Source organism: Ailuropoda melanoleuca, chromosome 10 (genome assembly GCF_002007445.2).
Source record: "Ailuropoda melanoleuca isolate Jingjing chromosome 10, ASM200744v2, whole genome shotgun sequence".
NCBI classification, from domain to species: Eukaryota; Metazoa; Chordata; class Mammalia; order Carnivora; family Ursidae; genus Ailuropoda; species Ailuropoda melanoleuca.
The window spans coordinates 2,049,496-2,073,124 of NC_048227.1; the positions used below are offsets into that span (position 1 = coordinate 2,049,496).

A 23,629-nucleotide genomic window follows, 5' to 3' on the forward strand; every position below is an offset into this window, starting at 1 on the left:
GAGATCAGCACCCAACCCGGCAGGCAGTAGGCGAGGCCAGTGGTTTCCCAGCTGAGCCTCCCTGCTGGCCTGTCCCTCCCTGACAGCTCTTTGAAGAGCAGGACCACAGTCGTAGGGCAGTCAGTCAGCTGAGATGTGCTTCAGACCCGGAACGTGGAGGGGGGAAGGGGCAGACATGTGAGCCCTCATGTGGGCTGCGGTCAGGAGGGGGAGGCAGGTGCTGGGGTGGTACAGTAATTCACAAGTCACAGCGAGGGACTCATGCCTGCATGCATGGGGAATCTGGACCGGGCTGAAACCTGGTCCCCAGAAGAGAGCGGGAGTCGGGAGGTCTTGTGAATGCACGTCGGTGCGCCAGCCGGGGTGGGGTGGGGGAAGCTGCCCCTCCGCTTGGGGGCTCCCACCTTGTCCCGCAGCTCCTCTGCCTGGCGGACCTCCTCCTGCAGGTTGTAGATCTTGTTGACAAGCTCCTGCCGGTCCTCCAGAGCCTCCTTGCGGTCATGCTCCAGGATGTCCAAGATGGCCTTGTCCGAGTCGGGCAGGCTGCGCTTCCCGGCCTGGGGGGGGTGGTGGGCGGGAAGGTTTGACCGTGCTGCGGGGGGGGCGAGNGCTCCAGGATGTCCAAGATGGCCTTGTCCGAGTCGGGCAGGCAGGGAGGGGGTGGGGACCCCAGAGCCAGCGACAGATGCTGGGAGAGCAGAAGGTTTTGTGCCAGGGAAGCAGAGAAAGCGTCGCTGCCTCTTGGGGTCCTTAAGCAGCTTATTATTTAAGAATTTTATCACCTGGAAAGAAGCATAAAACCCACTTCTGCTCACGAACACCCCGAAGCCTATTGTTCTGCCCTAGCTCTTATCAGAGCCGAGAGAAGCAGCGGCTGCTTCTCCGAACGCTTCGTAGGGGACGACAAAGAGAGGGCCGATCTGCCGTCCAGATGCATGCCCTGAAATATCAATTAATCTGCTTCGATTAACCCCGGGATTCATTCTCTGCTCCAAATCCGCGCCTTCAACACCAGGCAGCCGATCCTGGGGGAGTAATTCCGGGGGAAGGGGAGAGCTAGCCTTTTTCCTATTCCTGCGGATGTGTTTGGGGATGTTATTTCTCAGCGACTTCCTCCTTCACACCCGAAAATGAGCCTGTGATGACAAATGCGGGGAGGCACTTGAAGTTGTAACAAAGCACGCGGAGCTGAGGGGTGAATTTCTTGGGCTCTTTAAGGGGAAATCGGTTTCCCAGCCGTCCCTGTCTCACAGAGCCTGGCGCAGGGACTCCATGGGATCCCAAGTGTCATCTCCCATCATGTCGTGTCTCTGACAAGGGGGTTGTGTGGTGACCCCACCTACCCAGGGACGACGTGGATCGCCTGGGGCCCCGCCGGCCAGCCAGGGGGACGCATGCCCAGGCCGGGGTCCGCCCCGCTGTCCACGCCCGGCCCTGCCCGCACCTGGATAATGGACTGCAGCTCCTGGATTTTGGTCTTTAGCATCTCGTTCTCCCGCTCCAGCTCCAGAACTTGTTCCCTCTTAGGCCGATTCTCGATGTCGTTCTTTAGTTTCAGAGACTGGTTTCTCTCCAGCTTGCACTCCTCCTCCATTTTATTCAACCGATGCTTTAGTTGGTCAATCTGAAACGCCCAATGGTGCCGTCGGCAGGCCACACTGGGGAAACGCAATGCTCCCCCAGATCCCCAGCGGACTCCCCACATACCCCATGTGATGCCCAGCCCCCTTCCTCCAGTTAGCGACGGAGAAGGGCTCAAAGAAACCTTTTGCGGTACAACAAAGCACCAGCTTCTTGTGGATGAAGGGTTCCTGATTTGTTAATTTGGGATAGTTCTGAAAGGGGGTATATGTCCCTTAGGGAACTGGGGGGATTCCCTCAACAACCCATGTTATCACAGGGAGCGAAGCAGCCATGTGTTCAGGGTTCTGGGCTCCGCGCCCTGACTTTACCCCAGAGCAAGCAGCACGGGCTTGTCCTTGCGGGTTTCCCACAAAATTCTATTCGGACAAACGGCACTGCTGTGAAAAGGACAGTGTGAGGTCCTCTGGGTTCACGGTATCTCTGGCCTAAAGGACCCACGCTCAGGGCTGGAAGAGCGGCTTCCTGGAGGAAGTGGTTACTACATCTGGAAATGCAACAAGTGGAGATGTGCCGAGCTCCGCCCCGGAGAGGTGACCGTCAGGAAGGGGCTCAGAAGAAGACTTCTTAGACCTTTGTGACTAAGCATGTCTGCTTCCCCGAACTGATCGATCTTACAGAACACCCACGTCAAGCCTGTCTTCAAGGGCTGCAGGAAAGGGAGGCACCAAAGGGGCGAGCGCCCTTTTACAAATCTAGGCTTACGGGGAGAACACTGCAAGGTACCTGGCAGGCAGAGGGTCGTGGCTTTAGCAAGGAAAACAGTGCCTGGGACCCATGGAAGGGAAAAAGAGGCACACAGGGAAGCAGCCTGGGGCCTGGAAATGACCTAGGGACTCAGCTGGCCAGATGTTCTTTCAAGTTCTAGACACACTTCCCACTATTCCTATATCACCTGGGAAATGTAATATAGAACAAAGTCCTGGGAGAAAAACTTCTAGATCACCGTCACAGGCTAACGTCTCCAAATCCTAGCTACAACAGCACAGAAACCCCTCCTCCTGGTCATGCCAAAAAAAAAAAAAATCATCCTCGGCATCTTGGAAGGTCAGCCCCAGTGCCCAGTACCGGCTCCAGATCCCCTGTCCCATCCAAGTGGGCCCCGAGTGCCAGCCCTGTGGGGTGCTTACTGGCTCAGCCACTTTGCCGACAACATGGGGCTGTGTCTCAGCAACCCTGGGGCACAGGAATGATTTTCCACGACTGCCATTTACAAATGACGAAACAGGCCAAAAGCCAAGTAAGCAGTAAAGCCAGAAGCCGAAGTCAGATTTGAACTCAAATGCAGAGGCTTTCAAAGCCCGTGCTCTTGACGGAAACGCTCTACTGCCCGCTATGCCACCGACTCAAATCACCCGAATTCTAGTGGATTGTTTACTGATCTGTCTGCTTCAACTAAATTGTAAGTGACCTGAGCAGAAATCAGGTTATTTATCCCTGTGTCCCCCACTGTGCTTAGCACTGTGCCTTACATGTGGCAGGTGCTTAATAAATATTCCGAGTCTATTTTCCACCCAGCAGCCAGAGTGATCTTTCTAGATATAAATCAGTCGTCACTCTCCAGCTCTCAACCCTTCAGTGACTTCCCGTCACAAGCGGAATAAATTCCCAAGTTCTTACCCCGCCCTCACGATCTGGACCTTGGCATCTCTCTGTTCCACCTGCTCGGTTGGGTCCAGCCCCACTTGCTCTTGATGGGTCTCAAAAACACCAAGCACGCCCCCTACTCGGGGCTTTTCATTTGCTCTTTGCTCTTCCTCTGAGCCCTTGCATGGTTGGCTCCCTCCTTGTCCTCAGACCTCTGGTCCCATGTCCCCTTCTCAGAGACCCTTCCTACCATCCTATCTAAACTTGAATCCCTCCCTCACCATCCTCACACTCTTTCCTTTCCTCTTCTTAATAGCACTTACTACTACCAGGGGTTTATGTATTTGTTTGCTGATTAGCATGTGAGCTCCATGACAGCAGAGCCTTGGTCTTGAGTTATGTATCCCTGGAAAAGAGCCCGGTGCATGGTGGCCCTCGATAAATAAAAAGGATGAAGGGGTTAAGCAAATTCCCTTCCCCTTCTCTACTTTGGAGGTAAACTAATTAATGACATTAATCACTTGGCTGATGGATCATGCATTGATAAGTACATCGACCGTCCCACAGTGCCATGCTGAGCTTTGTGGGTACAGCTGGGAAGGGGAGGGTCCTGGCCTCAAAAACCTCACGTCCCCATGGAACAAGTGCTGTGTCCATTTCCTCCCTGAGGGTCACTCATGGTCTGGGCCCCTGGGTTCTCCAGCTTCCCCATCAGCTAGCTTTGCAGAGGGGCTGTGAGTGCATGTCTGCACATGCACATGGTGGCTGGGGTGGAGGTGGGGTGGGGTAGGGTAGGATGAGGGGGTGGGCTGAACAGGTGGCGGGAAGCCCCACTGGGTCAGTGTGTGCAAGTCTGCACACGTGCATGGTGGCCCTGGGTCCCGAGTAGGTGGCGGGAAGCCCCGCCACGGTTGGTGTGTGCAGACATGGTGGGTCTCAGTCCTGAGCCTGTCTGTGGCGGGAAGTCCACCACTGGGTTCATGTGCACACGTCTGCACATGTGCATGGTGGCCCTGGGCCCTCGGCTGTCACGCTAAGCCTCACTGGGTTGGTGTGTGGACACGCATGGTGGGTCTAGGTGCCCCCCAAGAACACAGTGTCCCCCACTCCCGCTCTCCTCGCTGAGTGAGGAGCCCTGGAGGCCGTGTGCACCTGTGTGCACCTGCCGTGTGGTGGGCCCGAGCCCCAGCAGCCCTCCGGCGTGTGCCGCTCACCTCCAGTTGGAGGTCTCGGCTCCTCATGACCGCCATGTTCTTTTCTTCGCTGAGCTGGGCGTAGCGCATGGCCAAGTTGTAGTTGTCGTCCTTCACCTTGACCAGCTCGTCGTTGTAGCTGTCACGCTCCTCTTTCATCTTGTAGTACCGCTCCTGGAAGGTCAGCAGCTCCACCCGTGTCAGTGTCAGCTGCTTCTTCTCGTCCTCCAGCTGTCGCGACTTGGCCAGCAGCTCGCACCGCTGCAGGTCCTTGGCCTTCATCTGCTGCTGCAGCTTGATGACCTCGTTCATGAGGAAGTGCGTGAGGCCCTCGTGGCCCTCCTCCACTGTGGGGAGGGGGCACCCGTCAGCTCCGAGGAGGGGGAGAGCGAAGGGGGCCCCGGCTGTGGGGTGGGGGTCAGCCATTCACTCACTCACTCACTCACTCACTCACACACCAACATTGCACCGAGCTCTTCAGGCCCTGGGCCCTCAGAGCGAGCACGACAGCCTTGGTCCCGGTAGAGCTTACTGTCTCCCAAGGGAGACAGCCGGTGAAAAAGCAGATGATCACACACAAATAGACCTACGGACGGAGAGGATTTTGCAAAGTAAGGGCGCAGGGGCTATGAACGTGGGCAGCAGGGGGCCAGATCCAGCCTGGCGGGCACACGGGTTGGAAGGCTCCTGATGGTTGAGCTGAAACATTGAGGAGGGAAAACATGTCCTAGGAAGGTGGAAAAACATTGCCAAAACCCTACGAGGAAGAAGGAGGAACTTGGCACATTTCAGAAACTGAGGAAGACCAAAGCGGCTGGAGTCCAGAGAGGCAGAAAAGGGAGGCTGGGAGCGTCGGCAGGGGCTGGACCATGTAGGGTCCTTGTGGGCTCCATTAAAGACAGGGGTGTTTAGTTGGATGCAATGGAAAACCACCAAAGGTTTTCAGGAAGGAGGGCAACATGAGGAGGGGAGAGAGCATCAGAACAGAGCGGGAATGGATGAAGACTGGATGGGGCTGGAGGGGTCTGCCCTGGGGTAGTGGTGGAGATGGAGAGAAGGCTGGTTCAGGAATATTTAGGGAGGAAAGTGGAGAAGAGGCTACTGAGGGCTCTGGCTCAGGGACGCTGACAAGACAGAAGGCAAGGGCAGGATTTGGAGGGCAGTAGGAATTTCTGTCCCACCCACCAACATTCGTGGAAGATGTTCCACGAACACCCACTTCTCTTGGCTCCTACTTTGGTCTGCCTCTGTCGCCTACCTTTGATCATTGGGCAGACATAAGTGGTTGACAGCCCACACGCGCCACAGGAACACTGTCCCAACATCATCGATTCATAGCATTGGAACTGTCCGCCCACTGGACACACACACACACAAACACACACAGACACACACAGACACACACACACACACACACACACACTCTTACCAGAGTTCACATGCTCCTGATGGCAAAGCCACTTACCCACAATGGTGGAGAACCTCCGGGTGGGCTCCTTTCCGGTCNCAATGGTGGAGAACCTCCGGGTGGGCTCCTTTCCGGTCACCAGTTTGTACAGTTCCGGGTAGTAAAACTCCAGGCTCTCCAAGAAGACCACATAGCCCCTTTGGCCCTTGGTATGTAGAATGTCCAACAGTCGGCCTAGCAGAACGGAAATCACCCAGTGAGAAGAAGAGTGCACTTCTGATCGGATGCAAGTCTCCGTGTCCAGCCTTACTCTGGACTCCTATCCCTCAATAAACTCTAAGAAGACAGTCTCACCACATTCTGTCACTCGAGAGTGGTATCTGGGAGTCCAGATACTATAAATCAAAGTGCCAGGCCCTCAACAGGGATTCAGTGGCTGTTAGTTTTCCTTTCTCTAAGAAATTGGTAGAATCAGGATAAATGGAACTGCAGTTATAGGAAACCAACGGTTTCAAAGAGCTTCCCAATTGACCAGCACTGAGATTAACCATATAGGCACCAGCCCTTCCGTGATTGAAGGAGGCTGGAAGTGCAAAGGAAATACAGAATAATGCATGGCTCCCCGAGACTCGGGGCAGGAAGACAGATCTTCGGGTGGAGAGCTAGGAAAAGTCACGGGAAACCGGCCCAGCTCCATGATCTTTGGGATTATCTCATAATCCGGAAACATCTTAACCTAAATGGAACTTGCCTGGCATTTTTGGTTTCTGTCCTACTGATTCCACTTAATATTTACATTTCTTGGCCCTTCCTCAAACATTTTATTTTCAGATATGTCTTCCCTTGAGGTGCCAAGATAGACATAATAAATATGTCTTGTCTTGTGTTAACGGACTGTTTGGCGAGGCACTGTGTTGGGGATTCTGAAGTTACATCCGAGCTCGGGAGGGAAGCGAGCTGTGATTAGTGATGTCTGTTATGTATGCAAAAGAGACTCGCAGCCCGTGAGCTACTTATCACCAGTCGTACTGTGGGGAAGTGATTTTCAAACCTTTTCAACGGTGAGCCACAGAAAGAAAGATATTTTACATTGTGACCTTGTGTCTATACACACGTGGGCAAACAGGTGTATAGACACACGTATATATGTAAAACCAAGTTTTACGAACCACACTCACTACCTCTGAAGAATGAGATAAAGTGTTGCGGATCCCTAGGCAGTCTGGAAAAGCCTGTGGACCCCTTCTCAGAATAATATTTTTAAACAGATAAAAAGGAATTGGATTACAAAGGGAATCAATTCTAATAAGATACCGTTATCAAATATTAAATTTGAGATTCAGTAATAAAAGTGCTTCTTCACTAATGCATTAGTAACACGATCTCTTGGCAGGTCTAATAACTACTATAATTTTGAGGGTGAGATGAGTGTAAATGATATTTTGGAAGATCTATAACAGCTGTAATGTGGTATGAAGATACCTGTAATTTTATTGTTGACGAAGTCACAGGTATTGCTAATCTCCACTGCGATTTGTCGCCCACCCACACTCAGAATTGATGGGAACGCTAAATCTCGGTTAAAGCTAGTAAAATAAAGATGTAATTTCCCCCCCATCCAAGTCCATGGACCCTCTCAGTTCTATACGTAGAGAGCTCGGGGAGGGGGGAAACAGGGGTGGGCAGAAGTCCGCGGACCCCAGTTTGAAAATGCCTGACCCAGAGAAACGCCACTTTGGTACAGCCAACTACGGGGTATTTCCTGAAGCTGCCACAAGAGGTCGCCCCCTTCCCTCCCGGGCGGCGCCTCGGGTTACCTGCACGGTTGATCTTGGAGGGCAGCATGGGCGCATTGAGCACCTCGTCTTCATCCTGCTCATCGATGACCTTACACTGGCGCAGGTAGGGGGTGAGCTTGGCCGGGTTGATGTAGCGACTCAGCATGTGCCGGTTACACTCCACGTTCTCCCACAAGGCATCCTCCTCATCCTTCAATGTCTCCATACAGTCGTCCATCTCTGGCCCTCCTCCTTTGGACAGAAGCCCCAACAAGGTTAATAAAGGAGCCTCACTGGATAGCTCCATAAACTCTTTAGAGTGATCTCCAGGGGCGCCTGGGTGGCGCAGCCGTTAAGCGTCTGCCTTCGGCTCAGGGCGTGATCCCGGCGTTATGGGATTGAGCCCCATATCAGGCTCCTCCGTTGGGAGCCTGCTTCTTCCTCTCGCACTCCCCCTGCTTGTGTTCCCTCTCTCGCTGGCTGTCTCTCTCTGTCAAATAAATAAATCTTAAAAAAAAAAAAAAAAGAGTGATCTCCAGAATACACTGTCGAGTTAAAAAGAAAAAAGTAGACAAAAGTACATATGGTATTTTACCTCTTATTTAAGAAAGGAAAGGATATGAACATAGATATATATTTCTTTATACATGACGCATAAACAATGGACAGATAAGCCATAAAATTAAAAAAAAATTATTTATAGAGAGGCAAAATGTTGCAGTTGGACTATATCCTTTCCATCCAAGTTTTTATATCTTACTAAGAATTTATCTTCCCCCAAACAATATATACTATTGCTTTTTGTTTTACAATTTCACATAAAAGACATCATATTGTAGGCTTCCTTGTTTCCTTTTTCAACTTTTTCTCTCTACCTTTTTTGAGTTTTATCTACATTGATACATATATATCTAATTCCTTCATTTTTTAAAAAAACAGCTTTATTGGGATATAATTCATGTACCATGCAATTCACCTTTTAAAATTCCGTGTGTACAATTCAGTAGTTTTTAGTATATTCACAGGGCTGTGCAGCCATCACAATGAATTTTACAACATTTTCATCATCAACCCCAAAAGAAACTCTGTTGCTCTTAGCTGGCACCTCCCCATTCCCCCCAGTTCCTGCCCCTCCAGCGGTGGCCGCCCAGTAATCTACTTTCTGTCTCTGTAGAAGTACTATTCTGGACATTTCATGTAAGTGGAATCCTACAACATGTGGTCTTTTGTGACCGGCTCCTTTCACTGAGCGTAACGTTCTTACTGTTCATCCACGTTATAGTGTGTTTCAGTATTTCACTTCTTTTTACTGATGAATCATTTTTCATCATATGGCTATATCCCATCGTGTTTATCCAGCCATTGGTGAACATTTGGGTGGGTGGCTTCTATTTATTGGCTATTATAAATTTGTTGCTATGAAGATTCATGTATGGGTTTTTGTGTAGACTTATGTTCTTTTTTTTTTTTTAAAGATTTTATTTATCTATTTATTTGAGAGAGAGAGCATGAGAGAGAGCAGAGAGCACAAGCAGGGAGGGGCGAGGGGCAGAGGGAGGGGGAGAAGCAGGCTTCCCCCTGAGCAGGGTACCCGACGCAGGACTTGATCCCAGGACCCCAATATCATGACCTGAACTGAAGGCAGATGCTTAACCGACTGAGCCACCTGGGAGCCCTGAGACCTATGTTCTTATATCCCTTGGGCAGATATGGAAAATGAAATTACTGAGCCACATGGAAAGCCCATCTTTAACATTTTGAGGAACTGCCAAACCGCTTCCCAAAGTGCCTGTAGCAGTTTACACTCCTGCTAGCAATGTATGAGGCTCCAATTTATCCACACCCTTGTCAACACTTGTGGTTGTCTATCCATTTTATTACAGCCATCTGAGTGGGTGGGAAGTGGTACCTCTGTGTGGTTTTGATTTGTAGTTCTCTATTGATTATGATGTTAGCATCTTGTCACGTGCGTATTGGCCATTTGTATATTGAGAAATGTCTATTCAAAACCTCTGTCCAGTTTTAAATTGGGTTGTTTGTCTTTACTATTGACTTTACTATTGAGTCGGAATTCTTTATGCGATCTACATATAAGCCCGTTATCAGATATATGATTTGTAAGTATTTCCTCCCATTCTCTTGGTTATATTTTTGCTTTCTTCAAGGTACTATTTGTAGCACAAAAGTTTTTAGTCTTGATGTAGTCCAATTTATTATTTTTTTTCTTATTTCACTTGTACTTTTGGTGTGTATCTAAACATCATTGCCTCCCTCAAGCCTGTGAAGATTTGCTTCTATTTTTTTTTTTGAAGACTTTTATCCTTTTAGCTCTTACACTTAGGCCCATGATGCGTTTTGAATTAATATTTCCATATGGTGTGAGGTAAAGTTCCAACTGTATTCTTTCACATGTGGATATTTCGTTGTCCCAGCGTAATTTGTTGAAAAGATTATTCCTTCCCCATTGATTGGTCTTGGCATCTTCGTCAAAAATCAATGCACTGTGTTTACTTCTGGACTCTCACTTCGATTCGTCGGTCTCTATGTCTGTATTTATGTCTGCACCATACTCTCTTCCTTACCGTAGATGCGTAGGAAGTCTTGAAATTGGGAAGTATGAGTACTCTACCCTTATTCCTCCTTTTTAACATTGTTTTGGTTAGTCAGATCCCCTTGAAATTCCATGTGAATTTAAGGATCAGTCTGTCAATATCTGCAAAAAGACGTAGCTGAATCCATTGAATTTAGAGATCAATTTAGAGATCATAAGACAATGGCCCATGAATACGGGGTATCTTTTCATTTGTTGAGGTCTTTCATTTCTTCCAGCAACGTTTTATAGTTTCCAGTGTACAAGTCTTGTGCTTATTTGCTAAATGCGTTCCTCAGTATTTGGATGACACCGTAAATGTGAACTGTTTTCTTAATTTCATTTGTGGAATGTCCACTGTTAGTGTATAGATATACAATTGATTTTTCTATATTGATCTCTCATGCTGTAAAATTACTGAAATAATTTCTTAGTTCTAATAGTTTGTTTGTGGATTTCTTTTTTTTTTTTAAAGATTTTATTTATTTATTCATTCGACAGAGGTAGAGACAGCCAGCGAGAGAGAGAACACAAGCAGGGGGAGTGAGAGAGGAAGAAGCAGGCATAGCGTTAGAGCCTGATGTGGGGCTCGATCCCATAACGCCGGGATCATGCCCTGAGCCAAAGGCAGACGCTTAACCGCTGTGCCACGCAGGCGCCCCTGTTAGTGGATTTCTTGTGATTTTCTATATACAAGATAATGTTACCTGCAGTTAAATAGTTTTACTTCTGTCTTTTCAACCTGGACACCTTTTATTTCTTTCTCTTGTCTAACTACTCTGGCTAGAACCTCTGGCACAATATTAAATAGAAGTGGCAGGAATAGACATTCTTGTCTTGTTCTTGATCTTAGGGGAAAAGCGTCCTTTTTTTTTTTGTTATTAAGAATGATGCTAGTTGGTTGGTTTTGTGGGCATGTGAGTGTGTGCATGCTCACGCATGTGTGTTTTAGATATCTTTTATCAGGCTGGGGCAGATCCCTTACATTCCTGGTTTGTTGAGCACTTTTGTCACGAAAGGTGTTAGATTTTATCCAGTGCTTTTCTTCATCCATTGAGATAACCATGTGATTTTTGGTTTTGATTCTGTCAATATGGTGTATTACATTAATTGATTTTCAGGTATTAGGAAAACCGTGCATTCTTGATATAAATCCCACTTAGTCATGGTGTGTAATTATTCTTCTATACTGATGGATTCAATTTGGTAGTGTATTTTTGAGGACTTTTGCATCTGTGTTCATAAGAGATATTGGTCACTAGTTTTCTTACTTGTGATGTCTTTGACTGGTCTTGATGTTGGAGTAATATCAGTCTCACAGAACTAGTTGGGAAATATTCCCTCCTTTTCTATCCTTTGGAAGATTCTGTGAAGAATTTTTTCTTTTGTTTGGTAGAATTCACCAGGGAAGACATCTGGGCCTGGGCGTTTCTTTGTGGGTAGATTTTTGGTTACTAATTCTTTACTTGTTATATGTTTGCTCAGATTTCCTGTTTTTCTTGAGTCAGTTTCAGTAGTTTGTGTCTTTCTAGGAATTTGTCCATTTCATCTCAGTTGTATAATTTATTGGAAACAATTGTTCATATTATTCCTTTATAACACTTTTATTTATATAAGCTTGGTAGTAATGTCCTCTCTTTTCTTTCAGAATCACATTCTTCTGGATCTAGGCGCCCTTGAAACTCTACCAGGAATATCTTCCCCCAACTAGGGGGAACAAAATGAACACCTATTTTAACTTCTTCCTGCCCCAGCCATCATACTTTCAAACCGTGGTTTCTCTCTTCTTAGTTCCCTGTTATTCTCATTAACCTAAGAGTGGGGTTGGTGGGGGAGAGAAGGGGGAGAGTGGAAGGGGGAGAGGGGGGAGAGAGAGAGAGGGAGAGAGGAAGAGAAGGGGGAAGGAGAGGGAAGGGGAGGGAAAGAGAAGGGGGAGGAGTAGGGGGAGAAGGGGAAAGAGAGAAAGGAGGGGGAGGGGGAGAGAAGGGTGGGAGACTTCTCTCTTTTTTCCTTGGTCATTCTAGCTAAAGGTTTATCAATTTTGTTGTTATTTCGAAGAACCAACTTTTTATCTGAAACTAACACAGCATTACGTGTCAAATATTCTCAAATAAAAAAAATTTAAAAACAACAACCAAGAACCAACTTTTGGTTTCATTGATTTCTATGGTTTTCTATTCTCTAACTCACTTGTTTCTGTACTAATCTCTATTATTCCCTTCTGTCTGCTTCCTTTGGGTTTAATTTGCTCTTCTTTTTCTAGTTTCATAAGGTGAAACGCTCGGTTATTAAGACCTTTTTAAGTGAAAACATCAGGGCTATAAATTTCCCTCCAAGTGCTGCTTCAGCTGCATCCCTTACATTTCGGTAGCTTGCATTTTCATCTTCATTCATCTCAAAGTAAGTTTTCTAATTTCTTTCCTGATTCCTTCTTTGACCCACAAGTTAGGTAGAAGTGTGATGTTTAATTTCCCCCATATTTGTGAATCCCCCAAATTTCTTTGTTACTTATTTCTAATTTAATGCCACAGTGGCTGGAAAACATACTCTGTATCATTTCAATCCTTTAAGCTTGTTGATGCTAGTTTTACGGACCAGTGTATGACCGATCTTGGAGAATGTTCCAGGGGTGTGCTTAGGAAGAGCACATCCTGCCACTGTTGGGGGGAGCGTGCTATGGATGTCTGTTAGATTTAGATAGTTTATAGGGTCTTTCAAGTCCTCTGTCTCCTTGTTGATCTTCTGGTTAGTGGTTCCATCCATTATTAAAATTAGGGCGTTAAAGTCTGCGACTATTCAGCTAATGGTTCAGTTTGACTGTTTTATGTATTATTCCATTGCAAGAATATACTATAATTTATTTACCCATTTCTCTACCGATGAATTTTTAATTTGCCCCTGTGTTTTGCATGGACACTTGGTGCTGTTTGTAGTAGGAAATAACGGAAGCCAGCGAGATCTCATCAGTCGGTACTTCACAATCCTTTCGTACTATGGAGTAACCTTTGAAAGGGATGTGGTAGCATAAAAACATCCCAAGATGTATTGTTTTTCAAAAAGTCAAATTTCAGTATATATATATGAAGTATAATACAAAAAAAATTGGTCTTGGTCCTGGTTCCTGACACAGAGCTCATAAGACTCCTGGAATCTTCTGAGTGATGAGTGTCTTTTGTATGGTAATGAGATGACTCTTGGCTTAAGGGCCCTGAGATAGCTTCCAGTGGGGGCCGGTCGCCAGAAAGACCACATGGTTAGAGGGTTATGACTTTCAGCCCCACACCCCTACCTCCAAGGAGGGGAGAGAAGCTGGAAATTGAGTTCAGTCATCAAGAGCGAATGATCTAATCAATCATGGCTCTGTAATGAAACCTTGATAAAGATCCTTCCACAATGGGGTTCAAGGAGCTTCAGAGCTGGTGAAGAAATGCACCCTGGGAGGGTGGCATACCTCAAGTCCATGGGGACAGAGGCTCCCACACTTGGGGCCCTTCTAGACTCCGCCCTCTTCACCACCTCATCTGGCTTCTCATTTGCATTCCTTAAACTGTAATTAGTACTGCGTCTTCTTGGGGAGTATGAGTCATTTTAGCAAATTACTGAGCCTGACGAGGGGTTGTGAGAACCCTGGGTTTGCAGCTGCTCAGGGAGAGTATGGGTGGCCCCTGGGACTTGAAGCTGGCATCTAAGTGGGGGCAGGCTTGTGGGGGTCTTTGCTGACTCTGGAGAGTTCGTGTTGGGATTGAGTCGAGTTGTTGGACACCTAGTCGGGTTGGGGAATTGGTTGGCGTGTGGAAAATGATACATATTTGTTGTCAGGAAGAAGATGTCACAGCACAGCATAAAACCGCTTATGTAACGCACTGCTAAGCAGGACTATAATTATACAGTTGTGTGTGCGTGCGTGTGGAGACGGAAGGGAGAGAGGAAGGGCAGGGAAAGTTCCAGAGAACTGGATGCAATGGTTCATCTGGGAAGAGGAGTAAGTTCAGAGGTTAGCAGTCAAGGAGGACTTGGACATGATACCATGTTAGTATTTACAACAAGCATGTAGCAGTGCACGACTTACACAGTTTGGAAGAAAAAAAAAAACAAATGAACAACGGTGAAAGCCAAGTACAGCGCAACAGACAGGCCAATATCCGATATTTGCCCCCGACTCACATCTTCTGGGAAGACCACAGCCCCAAAAGCTTGTTGGCACCAAGGAAACCCTCTGGCCGGTGGACTGGCCTGCCTCACGGAGGACTGGTCTCAGTCTGGGGGTTTCGTGTGGGGCCGAAGAGACGGCGGGACGGTGAGTGTGCTGTGGGGAATGGAGCCAGAAGGTGGCATGGGGGGAACAGAGCTGGGTCACAGTGAAGCGAGGCACAGGCAGGGGGAGGCCGCAGAGGCCGAGAAGGTGGGGGCAGGCAGAGGAAGCCAGGCAGCTGAGTGAAGCCTCAGTGAGAAGCCCCACGGGTCGAGAAGAAGTGGCAGGAGCAGTCTCTCTGCAGCCCCGGCCCCGTTAGCCCTGGCCACACGCGTGCTGCCCGCTCCTTGCTGTGGGATCTCTGAGAGTCTCCCCGTTAACCTGAGCTACTTGCCGTGGGTGCTCACCCCCCACCAGCTGAAGGGCACGAGTGACCATACCGTGTGCTGTCATGAGCCACGACTGCTTTGGGGTGGTGAACACTGAAACCCAGCCCCCACCCTGGGCAGGGAGCTGTACGCAGACTGCCCTGCCCCACAGACACAAGTCCTAACCCTGCCAGCCCTCTCGCGGACTCGGAGCAGGCTACAGGGGCCCCGCGTCCAGCCTGCGGTTCCGGGCGACATGAACACGTCCACTGCAGCCACTCCCCCCGACACGACCATTTCTACGCACGAAGCAAAATGTGCTTACCTAGACTGTTCTTAAAGGCTCAATACTAAGCACTTGATTCGAGACGTTGATCGAGCCTGTGGCAGCCACCGCTGTGTCTGTCCACGTCACCCCCCACACACACACACACTCCTGCTTACAGAATCCTCAGGGTTTTCAGGAACTGAGCTGCCCCGTGCTTCAGGGAGGCCAACCTGTGGGAAAGCCTGCTGGGGGCAGTTCCGGTGCTCTTCCTTGATCTATGACAGGGACACAGGAAGGAACAGTGTCATCCAGCTCTTGGATGTTAGCAGGTGAAGGTGTGTGTGATGCTGGGAGGTGTGCAGCCATCCTGTGACCTGAGGACTCACCTGAGCACAAGTGCTAAAACCCTCAAGATGGCAGAACAGAAAGAACAGAAAGAACCTGGGTCCCTGATGACCCCTCCTCTCACTGGACTGCTTCATATGCAAGATAACAAATGCCCTTTGCCCTGAGCCATTTTAAAGTGGATCGACTATTACATGCACCCCAAAGCCTCCTGACTAGTGAATGGATCTAATTAATACAAAGACCGGCTAAGCACAGTGAACTGAGAACCAGGTGCTCACAGGCTGACGCTGGTTACCAGGGTCAAAGGCGTGTGTCTAGAGATTAGTTACATGTCAACTCAAGGCAGGGAGACAGGAGGTTTGGATGGAGCAGAGAGGCATTTCCGGACGCCCTTCATGGACAGAGCAAGTGTGTCAGGCACTTGGGAAACTCGTTACGCCCATGCCCAGTGCAACAGAAACTCCTCCTCCAGGGACCGGGTGGCCTGTCAGTGGCCTCTGCTGGGAAAAAGGAAAATAAAAACGAAGCAGGACATGACTAGAGCCAAGCCTTTCTCCACCAAGCGGAAATGAAGGGGACGCTCCTACCTTATACGCAAGGAAACGACAGAGCCTTGGTCTAGCGTCCATCTGCCCCATCGATGATGCCCCGGTGTACCTCGGCCCCTCTGCACCTCAGCCCCTCTGCAAACACGGGTCAAACTTGCAAGAACCGCCTAGTTTGGTGAACGTCCTGAGCCACGGGGCCACTGAGTGGACGCTGTGGCCTCCACCACCGGCTGAGGGGGGTGAGCGCCTGCGAGCACTGAGCACCGGCCCCAGGGGCAGGGACGCAAAGGCGTTTCCCACATAGTCTCTGCCCTTGGGAGGAAGCCAACGTTCACTGTGAGAGCCGGGCCGCCAGCACAGACAGCTGCAGGGGGGCCGTGAGGAGGGCCGCAGAAGACAAGGGACAGAAATGCCCTCCAGGCTGGGCTGCTACCCTGTGCCAGGTGCACACCTGTCCCCTACTGTCATGGTCACAGTAACCCAGAGGGGGATGGGATCATCCCTGTTCTATAGACACGTTGTCTGGGCTGAACGGTGTCCCCTTGGATTAGGAACGATGACCCTGCCCACCCGTTCCCACTTGAGGGCCAAAGATTGAGGTGAGCAGTGACTCACCTCCAGGCATCCCCAAGGGGCTGAAATAAACCTTGGGATCGGAAAACAGGTTGACTTGACCTGGCAGGCTTGGACACGCAGGCACAAGCCCAGGCTTCCCTCCTCGGTGCGATCCCTCGAGAAACCACCCCTCAGGTCAGGAGGCTCGTGCAAGGACGGCTCTTGGCAGCGGCGGCGGTGTGCACCCAAGCCCAAGGAAGCATGCCGAGATCCCGAGGCAGGAGAGGGGATAAGCACCGGGTGCCTGCAGAGAAGCCGCATGCTACCGCGGCGGGACCAGAAGAAAAAGCCCACCCCGTCCTCACGGATGAACTCGGGATGTGATGCGGGGCACAGCAGAAGGTCACAGAGCACCCACAACAGACCACTGTCTATGTCTCTGAAACTTACGACTGAACTATGCTGGTAAGGATACGCGGCAAAACTGTACTGAGGAGCGAGGAACGGATAAGAACCGGGACGGTGGCTCCCGTGCAGAGCGCAGCACCGTATCACTGTCCCCGGGAGACGCCGGTGATACTGGGGTCTGGGGCGTGGCTTAGCTGGGGACTCGGCATCCACTTATTATTGTCTCACAGACACACACAGACATAAATATGCCAAGTGTTTCTTGGGCAAAAACTATGGATAGTGTAGCTAGCCTCGAAGAAAAAACCATTTTGGACACAATTCCAGCTGCATTTCCTCCCTGCACAGTTGGCTGTGACTCAGCCCGATTCCGCCTGGTCTTTGGGGACGAATCCGGCAGCCGGTGTCCAGCTCCAGGCAGTTTCCTTGAAAACAGTCTGCCCAGAATCATGCCCTCAGACGCCGAGGCGCTGACAGCCCACGGTGCTGCCCAGTCCTCCGTCCCCTCCATCACGGTCAGGGCTGGAGGCAGCCCTGCCCAACCCTCAGTGGGGGCAGGCATCCAGTCCTGAGCTGAACCCTAGAGCCCGTGGTTCTTTCTACAAACAGCGGGAAAGGCAAGTTCCAGGCTCCTGGACCAGGGTCTCTGCGATGGGCCACGTTGCTCAGGCTTTTACGGGACAGGGAGAGGACTCGCCCGTGGACAAGCTCCATGGCAGCTGCTGGCCTCCTCACCTCCCTCAAGGACTCGAAATGTTTACCCAGTGGGCCCCACTGCTGTTACGGTGAAGTTCAACATCTTTATCGTGACCCTTAGGCCCTGCAGGGTTTGCTCCTGCGGGCTCCCGGAGGCTCATCCTGACTGTGTCCCGGGCTCTTCACCAAACCTGCCCTTGCACCTCCCTCCCTCTGCCTAGAACCCCCCCCACCGCTCCCCTGTCAAGTCTTAGGTAAGCCTCACTTGGCGTTGTTGTTGTTTTTTTAATCTACTGGAGATAACACACACGCGAAGTACCTGGCATACAGTCGGTGCTCAGTAGCCAGCGGCCGCGGTCGCCTTACGGAGGTCTGACTTCCGCGCCTCAGGGCTGGCGCCTGGCCTTCCCCGAGCCAGTCTTCCTTGGGATCTAGAGCTGCAATGGCCGGAATCTATAAAAGGAAAGATAATCTGACTTGGCACAAGGGTGGAGAGAGAGAGAACCATTCAAGTATCAGAATGATGCCCTGCTTTGGAAGAAAAGGTCAGAAAATCCCGAGGTGCCCGTCTCTCCCGGTGACAGTGACATAGTGGACCATGGCCAGGAGCTGCTGGGGAGAAGGGTTTTTGTTGCAGCTCACGGCCAGCCTGGAAGGCCACTGGCCACAGGTCCTGAGACCTCTGGGAACGGGGAGGAGGGCAGATGGTAGCGTTGGGGTTAATCCTGGCCGGGGTGGAAGGTCTTTGCAAAGTCTTTGCTAGGAGTGTTTGCAGAGTGAAGATATTCTGATCAGCTACTAATGCATTAGGTCAAGAGCAGCAAACCATATTCCCGAGCCCAGAAGAGTTCCCTTCACTGTGAATTATGTCTTCAGCCCCTGGCACGCCGTGGGTTTGGGCAGGAACACACCATGGCATGCACTGTAATTTCCCCAAGGTGGTGTTCCTTCCAGTGATGGACAAGGCCATCACTAATGCCCAGCTCAGCCACTCCAGGAGCCCAGGGAAGGCAGGCCAGGGAGGTGGAGACGTCAGGCACAACCCCTGAGAAGCTGAGGTGGGGCCTGACACCGGGCCTGACGCCTGTCCCGATAGTCCCGACAGCTGCTGGGATCCTGTCCCGACAGCCGCTGGGATCCCTGTGCTGCGGGCTTCAGGCAGCTGTTCCATGACTGACCACTCTTACTCGGCAGTGACAGGGAACCTGGGACATCACTGTTTAATCAAGAACTTGCTTGGTTTCAGCTTTGAGAATTTATCACAGGTGACACCAAATCTCCCAGGGCTGATAGGAGCCGCTCTTGTCAGGTGTCAGCTTGGATCGGAGTGGGCTGTCACAGGCCCTCTGCCCGGGGAGGTGGCAGTGACAGGCTTCTCTGGAGGACACCATCTCCTTTGTCTCCTCATGGCCTCCCTGCTCTGCGCCTGGGACAGGGACAGCTGCCCCGCGGCCCAGCACGGTGGGTGATGGCCGGGGAAGCAGGTGATCTGCGGGGCCGAGCGCCGCAGCAGAGACCAGCAGGCCGATGACCAAACGCAAAGGGGAATTATACTTTTCTGCATTTGCAAAAGCAACAGAACATGCCTTTCTTTCATAATCAGAAGAAAAGGCTTTTACAAAATTAACTCTAAGAAAGATTTTAGTTACAAGAAAGGAAAAGCAGATTTTCACAGGGTTGTACGACTACCCAATGTGTCAACAGAGGTTGGAAAAACTGAGACACAAGACAGTCAGTAATGAGGCTGAACTTTCTATTTCTGCTGTTAGAATTCTGATTATACCCTCAAGAGCTTGGTCATAAGGTCGGAAAAACTTATAGGATACGTCTCTCGAAAGATTAGCTTATTGGTATAACATTCAACTGGCTGAAACATCATCCCTGATGCTTATAGATTATTTACTATGTGCCAGGCACTTGCAAGCATAACTGAGAAGCCTCAAAACTCTCTGAGATAGGTGGCATTATTATAATTGCCATCATCATCACCATTTTATAGCCAAGAAAACCAAACCTGGGAGAGTTTCTTTCTTTTTTTTTTTTTAAAGATTTTATTTATTTATTCAACAGAGATACAGACAGCCAGCGAGAGAGGGAACACAAGCAGGGGGAGTGGGAGAGGAAGAAGCAGGCTCACAGCAGAGGAGCCTGATGTGGGGCTCGATCCCATAACGCCGGGATCACGCCCTGAGCCGAAGGCAGACGCTTAACCGCTGTGCCACCCAGGCGCCCCGTACCTGGGAGAGTTTCAAAGTCATGTAATTAGCATGGAAGTCAGGGTTTGGACCCAAGCTTCTCTGGCTTACTCAGCCCCTAGAATCGCCTTTTAAAAAATAAAAAGTTTACTTTTAGAAGGACTAGAACCAGAAAGTGTATGTACATACCCTCCCTGAAATAGCACGTTTACATGCAAACTTAAGACAAAAGTAAAACCGTGTTCTAAGATGGCAGCTGTTGGCTCAAGGTAAAAAGAACACCTATAGCTTCTCGAAAGGGGAATCAACTGCTTGGTGAGTTCTTAGTGTGTTACTCAAACACAGTCAGTGCCCATTCGCCCTGCGGTGAAGCTGTTTAATCGACAAGCAGAACTTGTACAGAACTTGCTTCTCTCGCCTCCTACTTCACAATAAACAGAGAGCCAAGGATCACTTGATGTTTGAGGAAAGCCTTCATGTGAAAGGAAGAGATCAAAAGAGACAAGTTGATACAAAGAACTTTCAGGAAGCAGACAATGCAGAATAAGAGAAAATTAAAAAAACAAAACCCAAAAAACAGCAACCCCACAAACTGTTAATTAAAATCCACTGAAATTAAATAAGATATTGCATCTAGAAAACAATAGTAGGATGCTATGAAAAAGGGACAATAAAGAATGAGAAAGAGTTCTTAGCAATTAAAATAGAGTGCCAGAAATTTATCAAGAGAAAGTTTGGAAGACAAAGTTGAGGAAATCTTCCAAAAAGTTAATAAAAAGTTAAAAAGAAGAAAGATAAGAAATGGTGGGGGAAATGAGGTTAATTTAGGTCTAATATCTAATAAATAGAAATACTGCAAAGAGAGTGCAGAGGTTATGTTTCCTTTCTTGTCTAGATCTTGGGGATATAATATAAAGTTAGGGATAAAATTATCAGAGAAATAATATTAGAGGATTCTCCAGGTGCAAGCACACAAGTCTTCAGATTTAAATGGCCCTTCGGGTGCTCAGTACAATCAGTGGAAAAAGAACCTTCTCAGAACATCCTTGTGAAATTTCAGGCCATCAGGAAATAAGAGAAGACCCTAAAAGCTTCCAGAGAGGAAGCATCAGGTCATACGCAAAGTACTAGGGGTAAGCTTGGCATCAGACCTTTCAATAGTAGTACTGAAAGCTGGGAGACAATGAAGTGATACCTTCACATTTTTGATGGAAAATACTTTTTAACCTAGAATCTATTACACCCCCTCCGAACTATTAGACATGAAAATAAAATGCTATTATTTTCAGAAAGGCAAAGACTCTAAACATTTATTTCCCATGTACTCTTTCTTAGGAAGCTACTAGAGGATATGCCCCAGTAAAAGGAGGGAAAAAAACAGTAAAGAGGAGGTATGGAGCTCAGAAAATCTAATTGGACAAAGCAGCAAGGAAATTTCCAGGATGAGAGAGAGGTGGCAAAAAGGAGCTGGCCAAGATTATGGCAGGACCATGGAGGGCCCACCAGAGGGAGGTGGCCAGGGGAAAAATGAAATGGTCATCTGATATATTTCATAATTTAGGAAATAGTATTGTCAGGCAAATGACAGGACTGTGAGTCAGATGGGAAAAAAAAAAGAAGGATAGGCACATAAAAAAACTTTCATGAATGAAAAAAAAAAAGGCAATGTTAACTCCAGGAGAAAACAAAAAGGTAAGAATGGAAATAATCACAGTATATAACTTGTCTCAACATAAATAATATTTACCTAGTGATAATAAGGTAACATATAAAACTGTGATCTAAATGCATGGAGAGAATGGAGGAAGGGGAGATGCATGGAGTGGGGTACTCAGAAAAGAGGACTAAATGCTCTTCTACCTAAGCATGTTTCAATAAATAATGCTTAAAATGGATATATCTGTAAATAGCAATGCAAACCTATTACTTAGAAATGAGGTAAATAACAGAAGAAAAGAACAATGAAGCGTTAGAATTGGGTGCCTCTGGGGATCGTGACCGGGAACAGATGCTTTTATTACAAGTCTACATTTCAACTCTGCGTGACATGTATTATCTTGGTAAAAAAATTAACAAAAATTAACATATATCAATAGTTGGGAAATACAGACGGTACATTTAAGTACAAAGAATCAGAGTTACTTCCATTCTCTGTGCATTTAACACAGTCTACCTTTTGTAGTGCTTGTCGGACAGCTCACCTCTTCATGGACCAGCAGTGCTGCCTGTGGGCTGGGCCCTTCACAGACGTCACCTCGCTTCCCAGGAGCTCAGTTAGGTAGCTTTTATTATTCTAGTTTTTATCATCCGCACTTTAAGGAGGAGGGAGGACCAGAGAGTTAAATAATGGGGTGAGATCGCACAGCTGCTCTGCGGCAGAGATTCCAACCCAGCCCTCACTGACTCTGACTCATGTGATCTCCACTAAACTAGCAATCATCACAACCAACATTTATTAAGCATGGCATCTAATCTAACCAATTAGATTCCTTGCGTCCTGGGCTCTATAGCTTTCTCCTTATGGCTTTACCCCCTCCTTCTGCAGGAGACTGTGCTCTAATAGCTGTCTGTGAAAATGTACACGGTAGCAGCTATGGGCAGGTGCTGTGCTAAATGCTCCACGTGGATTATCTCGTTTCATACAACAGCACTGTAAGGTACACATGACTACTCCCATCTGCTAGAAGAGAGGTTCAGGGAGGCTCAGCTACCTGCCGTCTGTCTCATCTCCCATAGAACTTAGCATGGGAGAGGCACCTGGGTGGCTCAGTCGTTAAGCGTCTGCCTTCGGCTCAGGTCATGATCCCAGCGTTCTGGGGTCGAGCCCCGCATTGGGCTCCCTGCTCAGCCGGAAGCCTGCTTCTCCCTCTCCCTCACCCCTTGCTTGTGTTCCCTCTCTTGCTGTCTCTCTCTCCGTCAAATAAATAAATAAAATCTTACAAAAAAAAAAAAACTTAGCATGGGGACTCTTAGTAGCTGCTCAATTTATGTTCGTTGGGTGAATAAATAAACCTCCAATCCCGAATAAAATAAACAATAAGGCTATTATTATTTCAAATCCAGGTGGTGCTGGCTCTTTGGGAAGAGCTGTGTTTGTGGGACACCTCGTCTCTTCAAGAGCAGCCCTGGGGCGAAAGCTCTGGAACCAGAAGGGGGTCAGCAGTCAGTCAGATAAATGCATCTCTGCTTAATTGATTTGCCTGAAGATTGGAGTGAGAGGCTTGAGATGGAGGGCTTAATTATTCTAAAGAAACCTCCATTTAATTGAAAGGACTTCTGGCAAAAAAAAAAAAAAAAGAAAAAGAAAAGGGAAAAAGATTATTTAAAAGGATGATCTATTGCCTTTGAGGAAGGACTGAAGAGACACTCCAGCCGCCTACGTGTTCACGGCCCTGGAAATGAAGCTTTACGGGAAAGGACCAGAGACTTGTCCCCGGCAGTCCCCGTCCTATAAGAAGGACATGTGGAGAAACAGCGAGAAAATCCCCCCCCGCCCCCCGCTGCAGGATTCTTCCCTGGGATCCCAGTTAATTTTCCAACCTATCTCCTTCAGCTCATTTAACCAAAATATGGAGATGATAGTATTTCCCATCAATTAACGTGCATACAGCAATCGGTACAGCTTCCCTGGTACATATTTTGAAAGCAGCAATTACCGTTTTAAACTCACAGTGGAGTGGCAGACACTGCCGGCTGCCGACCTAACATCCATTTTCTCTTGTTTATCAACAGAGTCCCAATATTGTGGGGAGTGTTACTGTGCCCCTCAATAAACTATGCTCACAGCCTCTCTTGCAGCTAGAGATGGCTATGTGACACAGTTCTGATGAATGAGATGGAAGCAGAAGTTTCTG

At 48.6% G+C, this 23,629-nt stretch overlaps 1 protein-coding gene across 5 annotated transcripts in view; it reads right to left on the reverse strand.

Moving 5' to 3' along the window:
- Positions 1 to 23,629, reverse strand: part of CARD11 (caspase recruitment domain family member 11) — a 58,508-nt gene that overhangs the window by 25,660 nt on the left and 9,219 nt on the right. For 4 of the 5 annotated variants that reach the window (XM_034669734.1, XM_034669733.1, XM_034669735.1 and 1 more), the window contains exons 2-8: positions 17,900 to 18,033; positions 7,647 to 7,859; positions 5,943 to 6,063; positions 5,887 to 5,903; positions 4,443 to 4,768; positions 1,445 to 1,624; positions 405 to 557 (exon numbers count right to left, since the gene is read on the reverse strand). In XM_034669734.1, the coding sequence (XP_034525625.1) occupies positions 405 to 557; positions 1,445 to 1,624; positions 4,443 to 4,768; positions 5,887 to 5,903; positions 5,943 to 6,063; positions 7,647 to 7,859; positions 17,900 to 17,906 (1,017 nt within the window). In that variant the 5' untranslated portion in view covers positions 17,907 to 18,033. The remainder of the gene's footprint in view (positions 1 to 404; positions 558 to 1,444; positions 1,625 to 4,442; positions 4,769 to 5,886; positions 5,904 to 5,942; positions 6,064 to 7,646; positions 7,860 to 17,899; positions 18,034 to 23,629) is intronic. The other variant, XM_034669737.1, reaches the window with a different exon arrangement.